This window comes from Cucurbita pepo, chromosome LG15, assembly GCF_002806865.2.
Source record: "Cucurbita pepo subsp. pepo cultivar mu-cu-16 chromosome LG15, ASM280686v2, whole genome shotgun sequence".
NCBI lineage: Eukaryota > Viridiplantae > Streptophyta > Magnoliopsida > Cucurbitales > Cucurbitaceae > Cucurbita > Cucurbita pepo.
Window position 1 is genome coordinate 6,446,226 of NC_036652.1, and position 21,509 is coordinate 6,467,734.

The window sequence follows — 21,509 nt, forward strand, 5'->3', positions numbered from 1 at the left end:
AGGCTTTCTCTTTCCAGCTTCCCCATTTCTAGTAGATATTATTCTCTTTAATTTGCCCATTCGAACATCCCCTAAAGGTTTTACATAATTAACAGTAGTGAGCCTGACTGTTACAATATCTGCAAACCGTGAGCCTCGCCGTTACAAATGAGAACTTTACATTATTATTACTTTACACCATCATATAATTTATAATACATTGTATTACATATTTTTTAAGTTTAAGACAAATAAATTGAATTTATAGCATAAAATACTATATTTCTTAAATATTTATCATTTAGAACCATAGAACCAAGATCAATGATACCGAAAAGCGAAAATACATCGTCTAAACCGCATAGCAATGTTTCGTAATAATAGCACGAGCAAATACTACAATGCAACCGAGTAGAGCAATCTATAAAGTTTAGTTCTCAGGTTATCTAAACTCCAAGCAAAATCTGAAGGTCTAACCTCGTCGAGGACGTGATTTTATCTCTTTTGATCATCAGTACCTCCGGGGATAACGGTCCATAAACCGACCAGAAGGGCATTCGTATGCCAGGTGACCTCGTCCCCCGCAGTTATGGCATATCATCAAAGGGCCCATGCAATCCCTACTCATATGGCCAAGCTGCTGGCATTTCCTACACACAACATCCCGGTAACCACCAGCACCACCACGCACACTGCCACCGCCACTGCCTCGGTCAACTCGGTCTCCGAGGACGTTGGACTTCGGACACTGTCTGGCGACATGCCCTGATACATTACACAAGTTGCAAATAGGATCGTTTGGACAATCGCGAGCAAGATGGCCTGTCTTCCTGCAATTGTTGCACGCCTTCTCGTTAGTACAATCAGCTGCTATATGACCTTGCTTATAGCAATTATTGCAAAGCCTCAAGTCTCCAGGAGGGAGCGGAGGAGCCGTGCATTCCCTGGCCCGATGTCCTGCCTTGCCACAGGTGTGGCAGATGCCTTCATTAGGGCAGCTACTTGCCATGTGACCGGGTTCTCGACAGTTCCAACATAGCGACTTTGTCGTGCACTCGGAAGCAATATGCCTAGTAGATCAAGTGATAAGTAAAAGGGGGTCATTGTTCAATCAAATGTATGCCAAATATGCAATTATAACCCGATTCGACCATGTTTAGGAGTGCTATTGAAATGAATAAAATCACTCTAAGACTCAAAGACATGTTTTTAATCCTTCGAATGTGATTTTCGTGTCAGAAAATTCATTGCGAATGATTAAAACCATGTTTTGAAGTGATTTTAACCATTTCAAAATCACTCACCGACCTAAATCACATAAAACCTGCTTGATAGCATCTTACAATATATCCTCGAGTCAACTTCAAATCTCAAATTCTAAATTAAGATTAGTGAAACCGAGTAGAATGGAACCAAATCCATAATTTTCATGTCAAGTAGAATGGAATATAGCATGCCAGTAGAATGGTGAATATTTAAGTACATAAAAAAATAAGTATTCTCCCAAGTAAACATTTGTATCCGAATAGGCGACGAAGATAATAGGCATACGTATCCGAATAGGCGACAAAGATAATAAGCATAAGATCAAGTTTCCTTACCCAGGGAGACCACAATTGTGACAAATTGCGACATCTTGGCATTCTCTTGCAAAATGGCCAGGCCGCTTGCAGTTCTTGCAAAGATTATCTCGACTGGCAATAAAATCAGATTAAGATTAACAACTTTTCATACTAATACATGGTCGTGTCCGAAAGTCGGAAACATAAACATCAAATACTATTACCATACAATCAGTATAACATGGATGTTATATAGATTGCAGCGGTGCAGGAGAAGCCCATGTCTGCTCAAGCATGGTAAATGCAGAGATTTGTCGAGTTCATCAAACACATAATATGCAAACCCAATAATGCAATGGCTACATAATTCCTTTAAAACAGACTCCATGACCATGTGTGTGATAGGTATCTGTGTATGTATTGGGAAGAAACGAGATACGAATTGATGAACGAATGAAATGTACACAAAAAAAGACGGGGGAAGGTAGGTCCACAGCCAAAGATGGATTTCTAAAACACAACTGCAAATTCTTCCCCATCCTACATATAAGATATGAGATAAGTACATAATTTATCAGAATCAGAAACCTGAAACCCCGACGTGATTCTCTCCTGTATGGTGCATCACGATGTGAAAAACGATCAGACCGGATTTTACGATCCAGTGGGCTCCTGCTCCTGCTCCTGCTCCTGCTCCTGCTTCCACTCCTGCTATCTGAACTCATTTCCAAACTTATTCTCCAATACTTATTCCCACTGATATGTGAAAATACCACCACCACCACCACCACCACCAAAATATCACACCGATGCTGCCTCCTCCCTGCCCATATAACAACCACACACCAAATTCATATCCACGAATCCAAACCAAACTCTTTCTTTTCCCTTCAAATAGAAAACACCAATTTCCAATCCCATTCAACAAAGTAGTAAAATCCCAACAAAGCAAACACCACATCCCCACAACATCCAATTCCTCAACTACATTCTTCATACAATTTCAAGAATGGCTGAAGTTAACATTACCAACACATCACCAAGCTAAGAATTCATCCAGTAGTGGACCATCCACAAACAACGCCCACTAACATTCACATTCCATATTGCTGCATCAACTTCTTTCACTATTACAACTAGTAAGTCATTTCTGTCAATGATTTTTGAAAATTTCACAGTTTACAACTGGTAATCCCACCACGAGTGATCATTTTGGAAACAGCTCTTTAACTAACTACTAATTTTGCAGAACAGGTTCTACAGTCAATTTGTGCAGCCGTTGAAATTTCTAATAGAAACAAGCAAAGCCAACACACGAACTACTAAGCAACGCTAACGCAAAAATAACTACTGTTAGACGAACACAACTCTCCACAATGGTATGATATTGTCCACTTTGAGCATAAGCTCTCATGGCTTTGCTTTGGACTTCCCCAAAATGCCTCATTCCAATGGAGAGAGTATTCTTTGATTATAAACCCATGATCATCCCCTAAATTAGTCGATGTGGAACTTTCATCATCCAACAACTACAACCGCCACAAATCACGAGATCTTTGCAGACGTGATCAGTTGGCACATGAAGAGAAATTTCATATTCGTTGAGAGAAATTATACCAAAAACATTCACTACTCAACAACAACAACTAAAAACAAACACAATTCACGGACCTCTAGATTATCTCATCATGTAATCTACAGCGCAGTAACTTACAAACCACTTCCATCATGTAATCCCGAAGAGAAAGAAGCAGAAGCAACACGATGCGTCGGAAAATCATAAAAACGAGAGTGCATTGAGAAAACCAAACTTTTCATGGCAATTATGGAGAATATGCGTCTACATACACTACAGAAAATTAACGAAAAATGAACCCTAAGCCTCTAGACATAGAAATGCAATGAGACCATACGACAAGAATGTAAATCAGAAATGAAAGAGAGACGAACCTAATATCAATTGCTACGTGCTTGTGGCTGATACTGCCGTAGCTCAAATGGCTGAAGACGCAAAAATTACGAACAAAGCCGCAGCGGGGACGAGACTCGCAGTAAAACAGCTGGTCGAGAGCGAAGATTTGCAAGTGGCGACTGATATCGGATCGAACAAAGTGGAAGGTAATATTATTGGGCCTCGATTTGCCAACTGGTTAAGCCCAATATGTTTTGGGCCTTGCTTCTTGGGCCTAATATATTTCCTGAAAAAATAATATTTTCCGGATTTTCATTCTAATTATACGATATAATAATGTGTGTAAAATAATTCTAAAATAGTTATTATTAGTGAATTAATGAAAATTTGTACGTAGTGATTACAATTAATTAATTAATTCATTCATTCATTAATTATAAGAGTAGTTGCAGCTTATTATTTGACTCGTTCTAGTCTTGTTGTTTTACCGTTTTGATGCACTCCTTTCTCTCTCCGACATCATTTCAAGTATAAATAAAGAGCGTTGAGTCCCAACCTAATTTACAAGTCTGTCAATGTAAAGTGAGTCGAGCCTTAATTGATGTTATAAAACGTCAGCACTAGTCGTCAGCAAGGAGATTAAGTGACAATTGAAAGAGTAGCTCGAAAATGGTCATGGCTAGCCCAATACGTCCTATCGTGTTTTGCTCTCATCTTTAAAGTTTCTCAATGTTGAATGAGGTTTTATTGTATCAGTAGAAGCGCAAGTAGCAGACTAGAGTAGATAACATTGGCTAGTAACCAGGTTTGGAATAATTAAACTTTTTTATTATATTAAGTTAAATTTTAAAAATTTATTAATTTTTCAAAAAATTGTTGAAGTTATTTAATTAAATTCGAAAAACATTGAGGATTAAATTTTAATTTATTGAGAAGGACCATACTGGTATTTTGACTTTTATTTTTTATTATTCGATGAAACTTAGTATATTTATATATTTTTATTGAATCGAGCCATTTCGGGTTTAGAAAAATGAACCAAAACTTATTCGAAAAGTTAATCCAACCCAACCCAACCCAATCCTTATAGTTCGGATTGGGTTAGTCCGGATCTTCGATTGTTGGGTTGAACGTACACCTTAATTGTGAAAGGATAATAATAATCGGCAATGATAAAACCTACATATGTACAATTTTCATAAAATATATTTTTTTTATAAAAAAGAGTAAAATATAATTTACGACAAATTTACATTTATATCATTTAATTGATCCTCTAACCATGGCTAACATATGGTTTTTTCGTAATGAATTATAGAATTAATGTTAAAAATGTGAATATAAAAATAAAATAAATTATATAAATGAAATATAATTTGTATAGTTTGGTCCAATTAAAATGCTTTGTCACCTTTCTCTCAACTTGCCGTGGCAGCTAAGCAAATAAATATTCTAACAATTATATATATATATATATATATATATATATATATATATATATATATATATATATATATATATATATTGCGTTTTCCAAAATGTTCGTCATTTTCTAGCCAACTCCATACCGGTGAATACCGTTGTCGACACTCACTACCACCCACCGCTACCAAAAAAATTGTAGGATGTCGTCAAACATAAAATTGGTCAAAGTAAAACACGCTTAGCTATAGAGCTCGTATAATTAAGTTATCAAAAAGAAATGTGCACATTGTTGATATAGGAAGTAACTTTCATTTTCTTTAAGCATTTATTAGTCATTTTATTTTAAAAACCACTCTTATTTAGATATAATTTCACTCCATTCTTATCCGAAAAAAAGTAAATAAATAAATAAGTGAATATAAAAATGGTTGAAAAGACAAAATAATAATAATAATAATAATAATAATGTCTTGTTGACTTTCATTTATAAACTCTTTGTAAAGGTTTGATCATTTCCAATTCCAATTCTATTGTCCCCTTTTCAAGTGCCTTCTATCACGCCACTAATTCATGCTCCTCATTGTAATTTTATTTATTTTATTATTATTATTATTATTATTTTGTAAATTATAGATAATAAAACTTAGTACTTATAAATTAAAACTAATTTAAATGATTAGGTAAAGATTATATATATATATATATATATATATATATATATATATATATATAAAAGTCGACTTCCACTTCCTTTGTGAGGAACAAAGGGTAAGAGTGAGTAAAAAGGAAAAGAGGAAAGAGACTATAGCAAACCGTCTCAAGTAGTAAAAGACAATATAAAATACTGACTACACAGAGGGATAGGTCTTGAAGTGACAGACGTAAACGATCCGAATCAATGTGTTCAAATTGACCATGGACCAAACAACCCTTATGGTGACATACATTTCAAACTCTAAAAGTGGGTAGAAAAGGAAGGAGGAAAGAGGCTCGGGAAAACCCTCATAAACAGTGAATACGATTAAGCTTAGCCGCCCAACATTATGAAATACTAACCACACTGAGGGAGAGACCCTGAAATGAAGGACGTAAACGAGTGGAATCATTGTGTTCAAATTGACCATAAACAAAACAACCCTTATACCCTAAACTAGACCCGAACATTTCAAAACTTATTAGAAATTAGAAATTAGAAATTTAAAACTAAGCTTATTATTTAAAAATTTTAAAAATTGAAAAAAAAAAAACTAGGGTTTGTTGAGATTGAGCGCAATTTCCGTACTCAACCAACCGCATGAAAAGAACAACAAAGGTTTGGGGGTTCACAACCTGCACGTCCGGACACGCCCCAAATGATGCCTATTGGACAACCACTCCATTCCCATCTTTCTTTTTAACTTAATCAATTACTCCACGCATCCATCAATTTTCTATCTAATAATAATAAATAAATAAATATATATATATATTTAATTACAATTCATACTATTTATAAAACTATATAATTAATTCACGAGCTTCACGACATTTCATGTGGACTCGAATTATCTTAAGCCATATGAGCTAAATTTCAACCATATAAACTAAATTTTTAGGCGCAATAGGAAGGAATGCTGTAATCTGAGTGGGTGAACCCTCATCATCCGTGTCACGAATTGGATGGCAGGCACAATTCTGACTAGTTCCGATTCGAGCGAGAGCCCGAACAGGGGAGGCAATAACATCTTGATCGAAAGCTCCCCCTATCGGTTCACTAGGGGTTTACAAAGACATGGGATTTTTGCGTCCCAATCCTACCGCTCCGAAGAAAGCAGAGATAGGTTTAAATATAATAGGTCAATCTAGTTGGAGATATTTTTATTAAGTAGAAGTTTAGGTATTTATTAAGTATTAAAGTTTATGAGCTCATATATATTCTTTTAAGTTTATTTGAAAGGATAGTGTGATATCCCGCATCAATTGGAAGAGTGTGAAAACCTCTCACGGGTAGACATGCATTTTAAAAACCGAAAATCTAGGAAAAGTTAAAAAAAGAACAATATCTGCTAGCGGTGAGTTTTGACTGTTACAAATAGTATTAGAGCCAAGTTAACGGACAGTGCGAGACATTGGTCGGAGTAGGACCTAACCCCTCTCCTAGCAAGTACGTTTTAATAATTTGGTCATATATTTGTTTTGTAAAGTTTTTAATTATTTAATATTTTACTTTTAGTTATTTATAAGCTTCAATTGTATGCGTATATAATTTAAAAATTATTCGAATGTGTAATACTTATTAAATACACAAATTAAAATTTATGTTTAATAATTAAATATTAAATATAATTCCACCCAATAATAATAAAGGGAAGAAGGAAAGATACAAAGGGTATTTTAGTCATTTCACTCGACTATAGTTTTTTTTTCTTGAAGGTGCAGCTAGAGGAGAAATCTCAACTTTGTTGACGCTCCATCATCGGATTCTCATTTGGTTCCACTGGACAGTGCGAGACATTGGTCGGAGTAGGACCTAACCCTTCTCCTAGAAGGGCATTTTAAAATAATAAGACTGACAACGATACATAAGGGACAAAAGCAGACAATAGATGAACTTTGGATATTACAGTTAGAGACTAAATTTATAATTTTTTTCGTTATATTTTTAATAAAATATTAAAAATAGTTACTTATGGTTTAATGTGTATTTTATTGTACGGAACTTATTTTATTATACAAAATTTAACAATTTACTGAAAAGGTAAAAGTTAATTTAGACGGTAAAAAATGAAAAAACACACAAAGATTTTTAACGAAAAGAAAGTGGGAGCTGCTGTCAGTATTTATTATTCTTTTGTCAGCTTTGGGAGGCTTCTCTTTCTTTGCCGCTCCAACAATTGGTTCCCCACAGATCTAACGGTCACAGGCAGGGACATAGGGAACACCGCTGCCACGTGGCGCCATATATGCCCACCTCTCCTTTTTAATTTTTTCTATCCAGCTTTTTATTTTTATTTTTATTTTTTATTTTCATCACGTGATACTACCAGCTTTTAAATTACAAACAGAAAATAAATAAATAAATAAATAAAGTTAAATTACAAATTTGGTCAATTAATTTTAAAGTTTTGCTATATTTATTTTGTCGACTTTTAATTATTTAATATTTTACTTTTATGTTTGATAAATTATTAGGATATATTTTTTTTTTGTTTTATTTAGTTATTTATAAGCTTCAATTGTATGTGTAATACTTATTAAATACATAAATTAAAATTTATGTTTAATATATTAAATAGTTTTTTTAAATTTAAATATATTTTTATTGAAAATAGAAACTCTATTATTAAATATAATTCTATAAAAAAAATAATAAAGAAAGGAAGGGTATTTTAGTCATTTCACTCCACTCTAGTTTTCTTCTTGGAGGTGCGGTTGGAGGAGAAATTTCAACTTTGTTGACGCTCCATCATCGGATTCTCATTTGGTTCCACCGGCCACTGATTCATCTCAAATTTATCTTCTCCGTGAGACTGACACTGATAGCGACGGCTCCACCGTGAGTTCCCGGAATCTGCGGCCTCTCTGGTCACCCGCATTCTCCTTCTTCTTCACGATTCATGGCCGCTGGCCGGTGCTGAGTCGCCGTTGTTGTGTTACTGTTTCATCTAGGTCCATTCCTCGGCATTCATTTCCACATTTCTACGTTCGGTACGTTTACTTTCACCTGATCGTTTTTTTTTTTGTTAAACATTTTCTATCTCTCTTTGATTGTCACTTTGATGCTTTCTTCCACTCGTAAAGCTTCCTCGTCTTCTTCTGTTTACTCTGAAGCTACGCCTTGAGTCCTTCTCGGATTTGGATTTAAAGTTCATGCTATCATGTTTGCGTAGCTGATTTTATCATCTCGGTGATCTTTCCTCTCGGACGTATCTAGCCGAGTATTGTTTCATTTTCGATGCTTTAATTGTTCAGCAGCTCCTTGTAATTTGTTACATGTGGAAAATGCTGCATTCGAAGTTTTCTTTGAGTCGAAGTAAATCAATGAGTTCAATTGCGACATAGAAGTTTAACAATCTTTGCTTAACTGAGATTTTGATTAAGATAAGCTAACCGTTAGAATTGAATATTTCTGCCATTGCGTAAAGCGTCTATCCGCGCCATATTCCGCGTGCATTTCGGTATGCACATTGTGATTATTATATATTTCGGGGGAGTTTTCAGTTTTGGAACGTGGTCGTTTTCTTATAGCGCACGAGGCTTTAAGACAACGAAAATCGCAGCAGAGTAGCAGAGGATTCGGATCAGACCAAACGGCAGAAACGAACGACGGCGTTTGGAGGATCCAATCCATTTCTCGAGCAAGTTGGCCATTGCATTCGATATCTGAACCGCATCGCTGTATCGAACGGACGCATCGTTTTCGGGAACGGTTTTCTGAAAGGACAGACGATTCGACAGTATGATTTTTTTTTGTTCCTTGTCTTCTTGATTTTAATTTCGGAATTCACAGTTCTAGTAACATCTGACCAAACCTTATCGTGAAGAGCGATAAGGAGAATTCAATGACAATAACATTCATATGGTTGGATGACAATGCTTACCCTGTTCAAATTCCTCGAATTTGTCCGTAAGCTTTGTGGGTCTCCTTCTATGAGGGAGTTTTCTGTCTTACATGAAATCTGTGAATTTTTTTGGGGGAAATACCCCGCAAGAGAAAAGGGGGTTTAAAGGGATGCGTAGAATTGAAGGTCAAGCTAGATTGCCATAGGCTTAACCATAATATGGCAATTATCATAAATCTACTTTCTAGCTTTACATCATTTTTCGGGTGACGGGTAAATACCCATGATTAGCTTGTAGTTGAAGTTATTAATTCATAATCTTTCTACTATTGGTTGGCTGAGGGGGTTGGTCAGATCAGAATACACTCATGGCTTGAGTAATTAGCATTTATTTAGCATATTAGTAGTATTTTATGCAGGAAATTGTACTCATTAAGGGCTTATAAGCTCTCCTTTATAAATGTCAACAGTCCTGAAAATGTGCGAAGCATGAGCGCAATGACTTGGGTATCTACAATTATGGATTGATATAGACTGAATCAAGGTGGTGGCCTGTTGGGCTGGGAGAAGGTTTGGCTACATTGAGAAATGGGGACGGTTGCCGGAGAGGAGTTGATGAACTTGGAGAAAATGCAGGAAATAAATGCCCGTGAAGAGAAAATTCTTGTATTAGTAAGGTTGAGACCTTTGAATGAGAAGGAGATTATGATGAATGAATCAGTGGATTGGGAGTGCATCAATGATACTAGTATCTTGTACCGGAATACCTTACGGGAGGGGTCCACATTTCCAAGTGCCTATACTTTTGGTAAGTAATGCTAATCTCTCTCACCTTTTAATATCCTTTGTAAAACGTCTGAAAGTGTGGATTTATGAGGATTAGACACTTTATTTCACACATATTTATCGAACCCTTTAATAGTTTGTTTTATCTAAACTCGAACGATTTCTCTTCATTACTCGATGGTATTGTACATTCATGATTGTGGCTTTGTAAATTAAGTCGATGTTTCAAAATATTTCTTGTTGAGATTGTTGGGAGAGAGTCCCACGCTGACTAATTAAGGGAATGACCATGGGTTTGTAAGTAAGGAATACATCTTCATTGTGGAGAAGTGGACAATATCATACCATTGTGAAGAGTCGTGGTTCCTAACTTTTCTATGGTACATTACGCCAATGATAGGGATATAACTTTTTAATTGAATGGTATTGTATAAGAGGTTTATTTAATGTTTTGTTCATATTTTTTTGGTGACAGATAGAGTATTTGGAGGTGATTGCTCTACAAAGCAGGTGTACGAGGAAGGAGCCAAAGAAATTGCATTTTCTGTAGTCAGTGGTATCAACTGTAAGTATATAATTGCATTCCACTTTGATCTCTAACATGTCAAGGTTTCTAATGAACTAGAAAAGACCTTACTCCAATATATATGCTTTCAAATTTCCAGCGAGTATTTTTGCATATGGTCAAACAAGCAGTGGAAAGACATACACCATGAACGGAATTCTTGAACATTCAGTGTCAGATATATTTGATTACATTAGAAAGGTGAGTTAATATTGGTGATTGCACTACGCCCTTTACCCTTGCCGTTAACAAGCTCTATTCTGAGTTCTCTGACTGTCTGTTTGTTTTCTTTTCCTCCAAACAAATTGCAGCATGAAGAAAGAGCATTTGTTGTGAAGTTTTCAGCTATTGAGATATACAATGAAGCTGTTAGAGACCTCCTGAGCACAGATACTACTCCTCTCAGGCTGCTAGATGACCATGAGGTGGATATGTTATTTTCATATTTAAAAAGAAAAAAAAATCTATTGTTTTCGTATTTTGGCATTTCCCACAGTTTTTGGTTATCAACAGCGAGGGACTGTTGTGGAGAAAGTCACTGAGGAAACTTTGAGGGACTGGAACCATTTAAAGGAGCTCATTTCAATGTGTGAAGGTGAAGCATTTTGAAAAATCTTGCTAGTCTCTGATTATTATGTCATATCTTCATGAAATCTGGTTATAATGTGCAGCTCAACGACGGATTGGAGAGACCTCGCTGAATGAGAAAAGTTCTAGATCTCATCAAATTATTAAATTGGTGTGCATCACGTCTCTTCTTAATTAATCTCACGATCAATCTGATCGAGGGATTCAATTTTCATCTCAAGGATAAAATTTTCACCAACTCCTTGTTGATTCATGCAGACAATTGAAAGTTCTGCTCGAGAGTTTTTAGGAAAAGACAATTCAACCACCCTTGCTGCTAGTGTGGTAATGACCATCTAACTGTATATTGTGTGTGAAGAATCACAGCTATTATTTTGACTACGTTTCCTCCAACTTTTAAGAGACTTCCATAAACAGAAATTCAATGTGTGAGAAACAAATCGTCTTAACTTCTCACTCTTCCGTCATTTTTGGCAGAATTTTATTGATTTAGCTGGGAGTGAACGTGCAGCTCAAGCATTATCAGCAGGGGCGAGATTGAAAGAAGGCTGCCACATAAATCGCAGTTTACTGACTCTCGGTACTGTCATTCGCAAATTAAGGTACATGAAGTCATCTTTCCTTCCCTTTACGTTGTTGAAATTTTTACTAATTGCCAGATGTCACTGATGCTTGTGTCATGCACATTCTCTAATGAGTTAAGAATAGATATGGATTGTCACTAAGAAATACAAAACTTTCTTACGTATGGTATTTATATGTATGCAATTCTACATTTTTTTTTTTTTGACTTTGCGTACATCCTACTTATACTACAGCTTAAAATCTATCATTCTGGTCTATTGTGTCGTGTGACTTTTGACTGAGTTAATATTCAATTATGCTCCCCGGCAGTCTTTGTTTATTAAGAGTTTCCTGATGTTTCACTATGTATGTAGCAAGCACCCTCCTAATAACATTTTAGTTTGATGTTCAATGGGACTTGCATCTGGGGTAAACTCATTTATGGTTGGAAAGGACCGTGATATTCTGTGAGAACAAATTTCCAATTAGCTTAATGACGTATTTTTGGAGTAAAACATCAAATTGGTAGACGAACAGATGTGCACCTTCTCCCATATTTTCTTTTTCTGTTTTTTTTTTTTGTTTTTGTAAAATTTGCAAAGTAAGTGAAGCTGCTCTGTATTTCTAAAACCCTTGGTGTTATTATGTGGTGCAGCAAAGGAAGAAATGGTCATATCAATTACAGAGATTCTAAGCTGACGCGAATATTGCAGCCATGCTTAGGTGGCAATGCTAGAACAGCCGTCATCTGTACATTGAGCCCCGCAAGAACTCACGTTGAACAAACTAGAAACACTCTCTTGTTTGCTTGTTGTGCAAAAGAGGTGACTACAAAAGCACAAGTCAACGTGGTCATGTCTCAGAAGGCTTTGGTTAAGCATTTGCAGAAAGAGGTAGCCAGATTGGAGAGTGAGTTGAGAACCCCTGCCCCTGTTTCATCCAGTTCTGAATATGCAGCCTTACTTAAAAAGAAAGATCTACAAATTGAGAAGGTTGTTATTCTACCTGAATTCACGCTCGAGATATATGCTTGAATTAATTTGAAGTTCTATATATATATATATATATTCTTTTTTTTGCAATGAGGCATGATCTGAAATTTATTTGTGTCATAATGAGGAGAGGTAGACATTTTGCTAGTACTTTCCTTCTGGAGATTGAAGAACAATGGTTTAGAAAATCCTGTCCATAATTTGTTTGTTCTATTTAATTTCAAGAATATATCGATATCTGTTCTATAATTAAGTTTGGTGTCGAGAACTGTATGAGAGAAGACTATACAATAGTTTTCTGTCTGTTATATATGGCTAAAGATATCTTGTGCTACGCTTGATCAAACGAGACCACAACCCAAACTGGCTATCTCACACTCAAATTGGTAGCCACGAGGAGGAAAAAGTTAGCATGACAAATGCTTATAGATTACATTATGTTTCATCTTGCAGATGGCGAAGGAGATTAGAGAGCTCACAAAGCAAAGGGACCTCGCTCAATCCCGGATTGAAGATTTACTTCGTATGGTTGGACATGATGATGTCGTGAGAAAGGTAAACATTTACTGATTAAAGTTAACTTGATTTACTTGCACGCATATGTAGTCAGTTGCCTTCGTGTTCTTCATATTATTTTCTTGCCTTCCTTCCAGGATATCGAAAGTAGTTATTCCAAATTGCAAGCGAGGGATGCTTTAGAGGATGAAGGTTCACCATCAGAAACTTCAAGTGTGGCTGATTTTCGTGATAGAGATATGGGTGTAAAATCCTTCAACAATCCTCATTATTATGATGGAGACAGTGATGATGGAAAGAGGTTTCTTGACTCTTACTCAGGTCACAGTCCAATGACAACAACTGCTCTTGCAATAGTCGAAGATTCCGATGACTGCAAGGAAGTTCAATGTATTGAAATGGGAGAGTCGATCAGGGATGATAACTTGTCACCGCTTGCTGCTAATAACGGTGAATTTAGAGGAAATGGTCATGAAATGATATCAACCCCTGTGAAAGGGAATAGAGAAGCACATCAGATTCAAAATAATTCAGCAAATGATCAGCCGGAGCAAAGACTCCATAATGTAAGAAGGACAGAAATTATTTCTATGTTCAGTCCTTACCGCGACCATGCATGTTCAAAGGTGACTGCTGATATGTCAAGCTCCAGAAGCTTGAAGCTAGCCAGAAGCTGGAGTTGTAGAGCCAATCTCTCGACTGATTTATCACCTGGTAGAGGAGAAACCACCCCTCCTCATGGATTTGACCAAAGATTTCCTGGAAGACCTGAAGGTTTTGAACGGAAACTCCCACAGTTAGTCTTTGATGACACCCTCCTGAGGCTTGATTCTCAGTCTTCTATAGGAAGTGCTCGGAGCATCAAAACTTCGGCAGATGAAGACGTTACTCGCTTAGACGCCTTTGTTGCCGGATTGAAGAAAATGACCAACTTAGAGTATGGGAAAGAACTTGCTGATGGACAGGTGAGAATGCATTTTTTTTCCTTTACTTTCTCGAAATAGATTGCATGGTTCCAAGATAATCTAAGTTCCCATAATATCTTGCGGATGGGCAATCATACAGTGTGTGTTGAGGATTGTTGAGAGGGAGTCGCACGTTGGCTAATTTAGATAACGATCATAGATTTATAAGGGTAAGGAATAGTATGAGGTCTTTTGGGGAAGCCCAAAGCAAAGCCACGAGAGCTTATGCACAAAGTGGACAATATCATACCATTATGGACATCCGTGGTTTCTAACCGTGTGTGCGCATGTTCGCAACGAAAGAAAATATCAGGAATACCTCTTGCTTTAATCCCACAATTTGCTTGATTATATTGATGGAAAATGATCAACTTATGATATTTAGTATTCAGGTCTAAATATTATCATTTCTCCTAACAATTAGAAGCATGTTCTTACTAGTTTCTGAAGGATGGCCACGAATTGGATCTCTTAAAGGCTTCAAATGGTGGTGGAGGGGGAGAGACATTGCAAGATGCTGCACTAGTCACATCCGATTGGAACCAAGAATTTCAGAGGCTGCGGAGGATGATAGTTGAACTTTGGCAAACTTGCAACGTCTCGATAGTCCACAGAACTTACTTTTTCTTGCTCTTCCAAGGTGATCCTACCGATTCCATTTACATGGAAGTGGAGATTAGGAGACTGACTTTTATGAAGCAATCATTTTATTACGGTAATGAAGCTATGGAAGATGGCCGGAAAGTTTCTTTTGCTTCAAGGTTAGTCCTCTGTTTTATTTTTGAGTTATAATTTCATACAATGTGCTCGTAGAAGTATGCATGTTTTTCAAAGCCTTTGTTATTTCTTGAAAGATAAAGATTTGCAAATCTTTTCAAACTTCTGTTTTTTCTTGGAGCGTTTGCTTCATGTGTTCTCGTTTCTTTTCATTTTATCGAGTTTCGTATGTCACCTGCATAAAGATTTGCCCTTGTTTTTTTTTTAAGATAAGATTGGTAAATCTTTTAGAACTTTTATTTCTTGGGGCGTTCGCTTCATTTGAACATTTCTCGTTTTTTCATTTTATTGATGTGAGCTTCATATGTATAACGTCATAATATCATTAACTTCCATAACTTCCATCCATAACTTCCACCCATTGTTTAAACAAGTATGTATGTTTTTCAAAACCGTTCGTTCTTTCTCAAAAGATAAGATTTGAAAATCTTTTCAAACTTTTGTTTCTTCTTGGGGTGTTTGCTTCATTTGAACATTTCTCGTTTCTTTTCATTTTATCAATGTGAGTTTTGTACGTCACTTGTGTAATGTTAGAATATCATTAACTTCCCTCCATTGTTTGAACAAGTATGTATGTATTTCAAAACCTTTGTTCTAAGTTATTTCTTGGGGCGTTTGCTTCATTTAAGCGTTTCTTAACTTCCATCCATTGTTTGAATTAAGTAGAAATATGTATGATTTTCAAAGCCATCGTTCTCGAAAGATAAGATTTGTAAATCCTTTCAAACGAAGTTTGCTTCATTCGAACATTTCTCGTTTCTTTTCATTTTATCGATGCGAGTTTCGTATATCACCTACATAACGCTTGCTCCTTTTCTTTCTGCTCGGGAGACAGTGTGAGAGATCTTCGTCGCGAGAGAGAAACATTGAGTAAGCTAATGCGGAAACGATTCTCAGAAGAAGAGAGAAAGAGACTATTCCAGCAATGGGGAATCTTGTTGAATTCAAAACGCCGAAGACTGCAGCTGATCAACTGCTTGTGGAGCGACTCGAAGAACATGAACCATGTAACAGAGAGTGCCGCCATTGTTGCGAAGCTTGTGAAGTTTGCTGAACAAGGACAGGCCCTCAAGGGGAACTTTGGTCTCAGCTTCATCACACCACTGAAAAATAGAAGATCATATAGCTGGAAGAACAGGAGTTCTCTTCCATGAACTGAGGAGCTGCACATATAATAACTCAATATAGTTATGAAAGAAACTAAACCAAACCGTCATTAATTTTGTAATAGGGCTGTATAAATCCCTTGTAATCTTGCTTGATCTAGGAAGTTAATTTAGATTAGGCTGATTGATTTAGTTTTTCGTGGTTGTGTATTTTGTGAAACTCGAAACATTATAATTGTCACGTTTTTTTCATCTCTTTTGCCCTTCAAATTGGGTTACTGATAGAATTTAATTACCAAGACTTCGTTTGATAATCATTTAATTTTTTAAAATTAAGCTTATGAACACTACTTTCACTTATATAAACTTTTATCTTTCGATGTAGTTTGTTTGTTTTTAGAAGTTGATCGAGAATAGACATATGATGGAAAATTTAGAAAAAAGCAAACATGTTAAAAAAACGATAATTATAAACAAAAGTATTTTCAATCAGACTTAAATACATCTTTTTTATCTTTCGTTATAGTTTTGTTTGTTTTGATCATTTTTGGAAGTTAGATCGGGAATTCAAGAGCTTCGAAATTTTAGAAGGAAGTAAACATGTTAAAAAAACGAAAAATTAAGAACAAAATTATTATCAATTAGACTGGAATAAAAAGTGATCAGTTAATGTTAGAATGGATATGATAAAATAGTCGTATCTTGTAATCGGTATGGACCGTGCAAGATTATCATAAATTAATTAAGGCTAGAATGGACCGTGCAAGATTATTATAGATTAATTAAGGCTAGAATGGATTGAGCAAAATTATTATCAAACATGGTTTTCATTTTAATATTTAACATTTTTTTTATTAAGAAAAGCACTCTAATAGTGTTTTTGAACTTATAGGAATCACGACTCTCCATGGTAAGATATTGTCCACTTTGACGGTATGATATTGTCCACTTTGAGCATAAAGTCTCATGACTCTACTTTGGGGTTCCCCAAAAGGCCTCATTCCAATGGAGATAGGATTCCTCACTTATAAACTCTCTCCATGGTATGATATTGTTCACTTTGAGCATAATTTTCATGACTTTACTTTGGGGTTCTCCAAAAGACCTCATTCCAATGGAGATAGGATTCCTCACTTATAAACTCTCTCCATGGTATGATATTGTTCACTTTGAGCATAAACTTTCATGACTTTACTTTGAGGTTCTCCAAAAGACCTCATTCCAATGGAGATAGGATTCCTCACTTATAAACTCATGATTTTCTGGACTCACCCCAATAATCTTTAACAAGTTACTCAACAAGTTACCCATTTGTTAAAATGTAAAATAAAATCCTTAAATGGTGAGTTGTTTTTATGATCAAAAAATGAAAATCGACATTTGGAAAATTTCTTAGTAAAATATAATAAATCTGGAAAATTCAAGCATTAATATGAGACTGAGATGTATTGCTAATCATTTCCACCTTCAAATACATTTTTGCTAATTCCATCATATTATTCTTCTGTTAATCTTCTAAAACATACCGAGAAAAGACTTTGATTCTCAAATCTATCGCGAAATTGCAGATTGTTGAAGCCTAAATTGCAGATTCAGTATGATAAATCAGATCCGATTGACATAAATCTTCATTTTTCCAAAAATTTCCATATATCATTCGAACCTGAGCCAAAATTCACTCGAAAAGCTCCGTATTCCAATTTCAGTTCGAAAAAATGAAATCGTACGCATCAGCAGACGATTTATCTCTAAAGATCAATTCTAATTCCGCTTAGATCGATCTTGACTTGACATAAACCCTAAACCTCGAGAAAACCTTGATTTTTCAAAATTACGGATCATGAAAGTCCGATTTGATTAGAGGCAACAACAAAGGAGATCAAAATCAGATGAGCTTGAAAGGAAGAGGCCAAGGAGTAGAACTAGGAACCTCGATTTTATCCTTAATTCGCTGAATCTTCTTCTCCTTCTTCGGCCTAGCGTTGCCGTACGAGCCTTTGAATATTTTCCCCTTCTTCGTCTTCTTGTCACCTCGTCCACAAAGGATCGGCACCAGTCCTTCCACCGCCATGGACGACGTCAGTAAAGGAGACCCTCGCTCCGCCGCCATCACTCGCTTAGCTAACGCGCCGCACCACTGCGCCATCGCCTGGTTCTTCCAAGATGGTTCAGAACCAACTGCTATGGTGGAGGCAAAAGGGAGCGAACTATAGAGGAGCCCAAAAGGGCAAGCCCATCTTTCGATTGAAAAGGTTCAGCAAAAAAAAAAAAAAAAAAAAAAAAAAAAAAAAAAAAAAAAAAAAAAAAAAAAAAAAAAAAAAAAAAAAANAAAAAACCACATTGAATTTTTAAATTGTAAAATTATTCCTTTATATTATTATTATTATTATTATTATTATTATTATTATTATTTTAACCGATTAAAACATATATCATCGAATTACTCATATATTTAAATCTCAGACTCTTCATTTAACTTGATAATTTTGTTGGTGAATGTGTATACCGTTCAAATTAAGTTATTATTATTCTTTTTTTTCGTTAAAATATAGTTCCACTAGTTAAAATATATATCATCTATGAAGTAGTCGGTTCAAATCTCTTGTCCTTTACATAGTTGAACTCAATAATAATAATAATAATAATAATAAATAAATAAATAAATAAAATAAAAATAGACAAATATAAATGGTTGAAATTTTAAAAAAAATAAGGATAAACTAATTATTTTAATTTAAGGTTGATTTATGTTTTTATTTTATTTTATTAATTTAATAAAATTTATGAGTGAGGATTAGACGTGGAATGGTTCATAAGACGAAAATGAATAATTAAAGAATTAATTAATGCAAATTTTAAATTAAAATTCTTCACAAATAGAAATGAACATTTTTTTAGAAAATAAAATAGAAAAAACGGGTTCATTGAATGGGCCCCACAGCCGAGAGGGGTATATATATGGTCTTTTGGGAGGAAAGATGTTCAAATTCATGGCGCGAAAAATTAAAAAAAGATGCAGAGAGGGGGGAAAACCAGGAGGCGAGAGGGAACAAGCTTTCGGAAGTTCTCCAGTTTGGAGATCCGATCAGGTTTTCGAATAGTTATGCTCGATTTCTTCATCTTTTCTTTCTCGCTTTTCTAATACCTAATCTCTCGATCGTAGTTTTTGTTCTCTCTCTCTCTCAAACTTATGCTCTTATTGATCTGTTCTTGTATCTATCTTTTAGGATGAAATGAAAAATAGTGTTGGACGAAGATGCACAGAGGTTTCTTCGAAGAGCTTGGATTTATCTCTCTCGAGATTCTTCGATCGGAAACTTCCGTAGTACAAAGGACGGTGGAGGTAACGAGTTCGTCTCATTTTTTGCTCTGTTTTCTCTATGAAATTGTCAATATGAAGTTTCGGATTGCATTATTCTAGGATCGATTTTTCGAATAAGAAAACTTCAATTGGTGGATGAGGCCAACTGTTGTTATGATGATCAAGTTTAATGGCGATGTTATGGATCAGATTTCTTGTTTGTTTTTTATACCGATAAAAAACAATAGTTCATGTTAGAATCTTTAATGGTTATAAAACAGTCTTTGTTTTTACAAAAAACAAATAGTTCAACTTATAAAATTTTAGTCGTTAATGATTTGATTTATTTACTTTGAAATTTTGAAATAATTAAATCTATTATATTATGAAAATATTATTAAGTTTTATTAAAAAATTAGGTGATTAAATTTGTTCCTAAAGTAAAACTTAATTATTAGTCATTAAACTTTTGAAATTACATTCTTACAAGTTTGAAATTTGGAGATTAAATGACTTCCAACTGATTTTCAGAGTGGAATATTATTTTCAGTTGAAGACCAAAAATATTTTTTACGGCAATGATGCAATAAACATGGAGGTGAGAAATGGATAAAATAAAAATGATGGTATTAGGTAAGCTATATATTCCATTATACATGTCAAAAGTATTTAAGGAGCTTTGATTGGCTGAAACCTATTGTGGAATGGATTCGGAACCTCAACTATTTAAAAGATGATTTTGAAACAATTTGTAACATTTTGAATGAAATTAGTCTCTAAATGATATGCAAGAATCACGGAATAAAGAAATAGAGATTTTTCATCCTTTTTGTAATTGGTAGCTTAGTCTAAAACTTTTGCCAAACTCTTTTGAATATATAAATGTTAAGGATAGTTGATCGTTCATGGCAAATATCTAGATATTTGCCTTACATTGGTACCATAAAACATTCACAATAGAGATATTATTGTTTCTATGTCCAATAATTTTCACTTACATTTTGTTAATTTGAATTATCAGTTAGGTAAAAATCGAATGAGGAAGAAATATGCAATAGTTCAAGGCTCGTCTCCAAGCAACTCAAGACGATCACGGTTAGTATTTGTCAATATCACTAATAGTTTCTGAAGACATATTCAAAGGTTTTAAATTCTATTGAATTTTATTGTTTTTTTTTTTTTGTTAGTAAATTCTTAAAAGGTTTGTTGTAGCTTTTGGTAATTTTTCTTTTGAACATAATACTAAGTTTGAAATTTTGACATGGATTATATATATATAATTTCACACACTTCTTACGTGAAGTGTTGCAGGTTTATCAAATAAATTGATGTCAAATATATTTTCTCTCTCAAGTTTGAGGCGTGCTATTTTTCTGAGAGGCTTAAAAAACTCCTAAGTTGAGACTAGCTGATCCTTAATTGACGGGAAAATGGTATCTATGTGACAAAAAAATATTAATTTTAGATTTTCTTAGGGCGATTGTCCTGTGACAAAGCTAGATGAGGGAACATTTTTCCCTCACTCTCTTTATCTCTCCATTTCTCTCTTCTCCACCTCTCCGGCGAATCTCGCCACAGCTGCCGCCGCCCTTCATTCTTCCTCTCTCGTGTTCCCTTGCCGCTCCTGCTTCCCTTCACTGGTCGGCGCTGTCACGACTGCCAGATATGGAGGGAAACCCTGTTGTTGCCACTATGGCTTCCAGATCTGGAACATAGGATAAGAAAACGAGAGGTAAAAGAGAGAGAAAACCATGAGAAAGACAAATCATGTTGGTTTAAGGTCAATCGGTCCGATGTTTTGGGAATGAAAAATTTATATAAAAATTATTGTTTTAACTAACTCATTATAAGCTAATTCCATGTGATCATTTTTAACCGTCAATGAAGTTTAAGCTTAAGAACATTGTAAACATTTCCGCAAACTTCCATT

The 21,509-nt window shown here is 35.1% G+C and overlaps 3 protein-coding genes and 1 long non-coding RNA gene across 6 annotated transcripts; 2 read left to right on the forward strand and 2 right to left on the reverse strand.

Annotated features, from left to right (window-relative positions):
* Nucleotides 1-235: 235 nt before the first annotated feature.
* Nucleotides 236-3,620, reverse strand: LOC111811092 (zinc finger protein GIS2-like). The gene is made up of 4 exons (XM_023697821.1): nucleotides 3,492-3,620; nucleotides 2,130-2,364; nucleotides 1,581-1,673; nucleotides 236-1,049 (listed from the first exon to the last, which is right to left on the reverse strand). The coding sequence occupies exons 2-4, from the start codon at nucleotides 2,264-2,266 to the stop codon at nucleotides 491-493; spliced, it is 789 nt and encodes a 262-aa protein (XP_023553589.1). The 5' UTR covers nucleotides 2,267-2,364; nucleotides 3,492-3,620; the 3' UTR covers nucleotides 236-490.
* Nucleotides 3,621-8,301: 4,681 nt separating this feature from the next.
* Nucleotides 8,302-16,548, forward strand: LOC111811113 (kinesin-like protein KIN-7E). 2 transcript variants are annotated; one of them, XM_023697841.1, is made up of 15 exons: nucleotides 8,302-8,565; nucleotides 9,079-9,314; nucleotides 9,890-10,227; nucleotides 10,681-10,770; nucleotides 10,871-10,971; nucleotides 11,082-11,195; nucleotides 11,284-11,365; nucleotides 11,442-11,509; nucleotides 11,617-11,682; nucleotides 11,836-11,960; nucleotides 12,578-12,914; nucleotides 13,368-13,469; nucleotides 13,568-14,395; nucleotides 14,837-15,156; nucleotides 16,008-16,548. In XM_023697841.1, the coding sequence occupies exons 3-15, from the start codon at nucleotides 10,008-10,010 to the stop codon at nucleotides 16,324-16,326; spliced, it is 2,772 nt and encodes a 923-aa protein (XP_023553609.1). In that variant the 5' UTR covers nucleotides 8,302-8,565; nucleotides 9,079-9,314; nucleotides 9,890-10,007; the 3' UTR covers nucleotides 16,327-16,548. The 2 variants fall into 2 exon arrangements, with proteins under 2 accessions (XP_023553609.1, XP_023553611.1); XM_023697843.1 differs by having other exon boundaries at nucleotides 9,106-9,314.
* A 1,328-nt stretch (nucleotides 16,549-17,876) lies between these two features.
* On the reverse strand, nucleotides 17,877-18,529 carry LOC111811864 (30S ribosomal protein S31, mitochondrial-like). The gene has a single exon (XM_023698899.1). It carries the CDS (start codon nucleotides 18,422-18,424, stop codon nucleotides 18,164-18,166), a length of 261 nt encoding a protein of 86 aa, XP_023554667.1. The 5' UTR covers nucleotides 18,425-18,529; the 3' UTR covers nucleotides 17,877-18,163.
* A 746-nt stretch (nucleotides 18,530-19,275) lies between these two features.
* LOC111811447 lies at nucleotides 19,276-20,721 on the forward strand. 2 transcript variants are annotated; one of them, XR_002817542.1, is made up of 3 exons: nucleotides 19,276-19,367; nucleotides 19,506-19,621; nucleotides 20,601-20,721. It is a non-coding gene; the product is annotated as an uncharacterized LOC111811447 (long non-coding RNA). The 2 variants fall into 2 exon arrangements; XR_002817543.1 differs by lacking the exon at nucleotides 20,601-20,721 and having other exon boundaries at nucleotides 19,506-19,523; nucleotides 19,559-19,688.
* The last annotated feature ends 788 nt before the right edge of the window (nucleotides 20,722-21,509 follow it).